Consider the following 3237-nt stretch of genomic DNA (forward strand, 5'->3'; position numbering starts at 1 on the left):
GAAGCAGCAGAGAGGGGTGGAGGACTATATATATATATATATATATATACGCATCAGACCAGGTTTTCCCCAGAAAGAACTCCAGTTATCTATGTAGCCCACGTCGTTGTCAGAACACCACCTGGACACCCAGCAGTTAAACGACGACATACGGCTAAACATGTCATCGCTGGTCAGGTTGGGGAGGGGGCCGGAGAAAACTAAGGAGTCCGACATGGTTTTAGCAAAGTCACACACCGAAGCTTTATCTAATCTTGTCTTATTCTAGTCTTATTCTAATCTTGTTACTTGTTTTGTTTTTATGACGTGCACTGCTGCCTGTTCTTGGCCAGGCCACCATTGTGAAAGAGGTCTTGATCTCAATGGGTTTTTATCTGGTTAAATAAGAATCAGAATCAGAATAAACTTTATTGGCATTGCACCGAGATACAACGGGAATATGTACGTACAGTCGTCCGAAGATGGGCGGAGTGCACGAAGCTGCAACTAAAATAATTAGCGCGGTCTTCTTATTCTTATTCAGAATAATATTTTGCTTAGATAAGAAAAGGAAAGAAAACATGAGGAGAGACGGTATAAAAAAAAAGATTTCTCACACCGTGTCCTAGATAGGGCATGATTTGAGGCATCAAAAAAAACTCCCACAGCAAAGCAACATAAACAGACGTTATACATGAACATATAGGCCGTGAAAACATAGAATTTTTAAGGAAAAGTCGTAGCATAGTCCAGAGCCCCCCCTCAGTCATTGTCCAGATAAGAGGTGACGTTCATCTTCAGCTCAGTTGAGGTTCTGTCACATGTCCACGGCCTTGGGGGAGGGAGGGGTGAGGAAACAGTCAAAGCATCTTTGTTGCATCTTAGCTGCAACTTTCATGCCGATATTAGATTATGGTGACGTGCTGTACATGAGTGCTGCATCAAAATACCTACAGTCCTTAGACTCAGTTTATCATGGTGCCCTTCGATTCATTACTGATTCCAGTTATCACACTCATCACTGTGAACTTTACGTCAAGTCTAGCTGGTCTTCTCTCAGCACTCGCAGATACACTCACTGGATATCCTTCATCTATAAGACCCTTCTAAACCTAGTCCCGTCATACCTTACCTCCCTAATACAAACATCACACAATCATTACTCCCTGCGCTCTAATGACCTAATCCTCCTGTCAGTTCCTCTGGTCAGAACTGAACTAGGAAAAAGAGCATTCAGCTTCGCCGTCCCCTCAGCCTGGAACAACTTACAGACAGATTTGAAACTATCAACACTCATCTCGCCTAGATCCTTCATGTCAACTGTATCAGATAATGTTATCAAAAATCTGGACCATTGCAGATGTTTCTAAAACACTACTTATCAAATATACATGTCTTTGTTGACTTTTAACTCTGTATACTTAACCTGATGTCTGTTCTACATTTAATGTCTACAGAAGTCTCTTATCCTGATGGTTTCCAACTGTTAACATTTATTTATAGTGATAGTAGTTTCTTTTTTCTTTTGATAAATGTAAATGCTTATTATCAATTACCCTGTGACGTGTGCTGATGACCACTTGACCAGGTCACCCTTGTGAAAGAGATCTTGATCTCAACGGGCTCTACCTGGTAAAATAAAGGTGATTGATTGATTGATTGTTGTTTTCCAAACATTCCAGGAGGAGTTGAGATAAGTCCGGCATCAAGGCCACAGTTTGGGTCAGGCAGAACTCATGAATTGTTGTTTCTGCCTTTAAAGTCTCGCTGGTACATATTCTCTGATGGAAACTCCAAAACAGCTGAATTGATCCTTTTCTCCAAAAGTCGAGCTCACAGCTTCTCCAGATTATTCACACCATTCATGAGTGCTGCCAGGGAGAACACAGTCCTGATACAGCTGCTCCAACTCCCTGTCACAGCTTCTTCCCACATTCAGTCCGAGCACTGTCGAGCTTCAACACTTCCACACAAATTTGTAGACAACCAGATTTCACCAACCAAACAGCAAAAACCAGTTGTCATCATGAATCCAATTTGTTTCCGTTGAGGTAAGAGGGTCCTCCTTACTCTGACTCCTGTCGGGAGAAGTTGATCGATTTTGTTGAGAGACCAGCTGATCCTTCCAATTAAGAGGCATGCAGGAAAAAAAAAAAAAGAGGCTTTTTAAGGGTTCACAGGACAAAAGAGTGCAGCAGGGAAGCGGGTGGGGGGGGGGGGCACGTCTGTTCCACCTTAGAATAGAAGGGAAATAAAAAGGTTTAATAAAAGAAAAAGAAAAGAAAAAGGAACTTTGACTTTGATATACATATATACGTATACAGATACATAAGGAGTTTGTCTGACTTTCTAACAGTGATTAATTCCTGAAGCCGTACTACAAAATTCTAATTTATGACTTTTTTCAGGATTTCTTTTCCTCTACCATCTCCATGGAAGGAGCATGCTTGACGTTCATGTACACCAGCTACTTCTCTACGCGGTCTTTGGACAAGCCCTTATAGTCTTTATTGAGGTCTTCCACCGAGGCAACATAATTCTGGAGCTGCTGCGCTGCACCCTCACACTTCTGCAGGGCTCCTGGTTCTGGGAGGTAAATCTGGATGTGACCATGTTGGACCAGATGGTTGGACTAGTGTGTGTGCACCCTCATAATTCTTCTCTTTTTGACAACAGATTGGCTTTGTGCTGTACCCCCCCAGCGGGCCTGAGTGGGACCTGAAAGACCACAACAACATGATGTTTGTTACCATGTGTTACTCCTGGCACCTGGCCTTTTCCATGCTTGTGGTTGGTGTGCTGTATTGCACTGTTAGCAGGTGAGTATGGCAATCCATTTCAGTATTTATAAAAAATATTTGATATGTCTTTTTTCTCTAGTAGTTTGTTGTACAAAGTACTAACTGAGCTCTTTCTTAGCCTTATTATCCTTATGAGCGTTGTTAGTTTATTAGAATGAAATTTTGTCCTACTAATAAACTAGTAAGATCTGAACGTTCACCATGTTTACCTGGGCACATAAGGTTTTACTAGTTTACAGGTTAAAACTACAAAGTTGAATAGTTAAATTATAAAATTCAAAATATCCACTAGTTAATTATCCAACATTTTTCAGTCAGGTCATCTGGTCAGTTTCTTTTTTTGTGCTGAAACGTTTCGCCTTTGATCCGGAAGGCTTCATCAGTCATGCTGCCAGTCATGCTGGATTGAATGATTGTATAGCTGGATTATTGAGCATGGACTTTGTTGTTTTCAACC

At 41.3% G+C, this 3237-nt stretch overlaps 1 protein-coding gene across 1 annotated transcript in view; it reads left to right on the top strand.

Moving 5' to 3' along the window:
* tmem45a (transmembrane protein 45a) overlaps nucleotides 1-3237 on the top strand; it is a 90002-nt gene that overhangs the window by 81886 nt on the left and 4879 nt on the right. The window contains exons 4-5 of the mRNA XM_037698317.1: nucleotides 2388-2572; nucleotides 2656-2798. Of these exons, the coding sequence (XP_037554245.1) occupies nucleotides 2388-2572; nucleotides 2656-2798 (328 nt within the window). The remainder of the gene's footprint in view (nucleotides 1-2387; nucleotides 2573-2655; nucleotides 2799-3237) is intronic.

This window comes from Nematolebias whitei, chromosome 3 (assembly GCF_014905685.2).
Source record: "Nematolebias whitei isolate Nwh7 chromosome 3, NemWhi1, whole genome shotgun sequence".
Classification (NCBI taxonomy): Eukaryota; Metazoa; Chordata; class Actinopteri; order Cyprinodontiformes; family Rivulidae; genus Nematolebias; species Nematolebias whitei.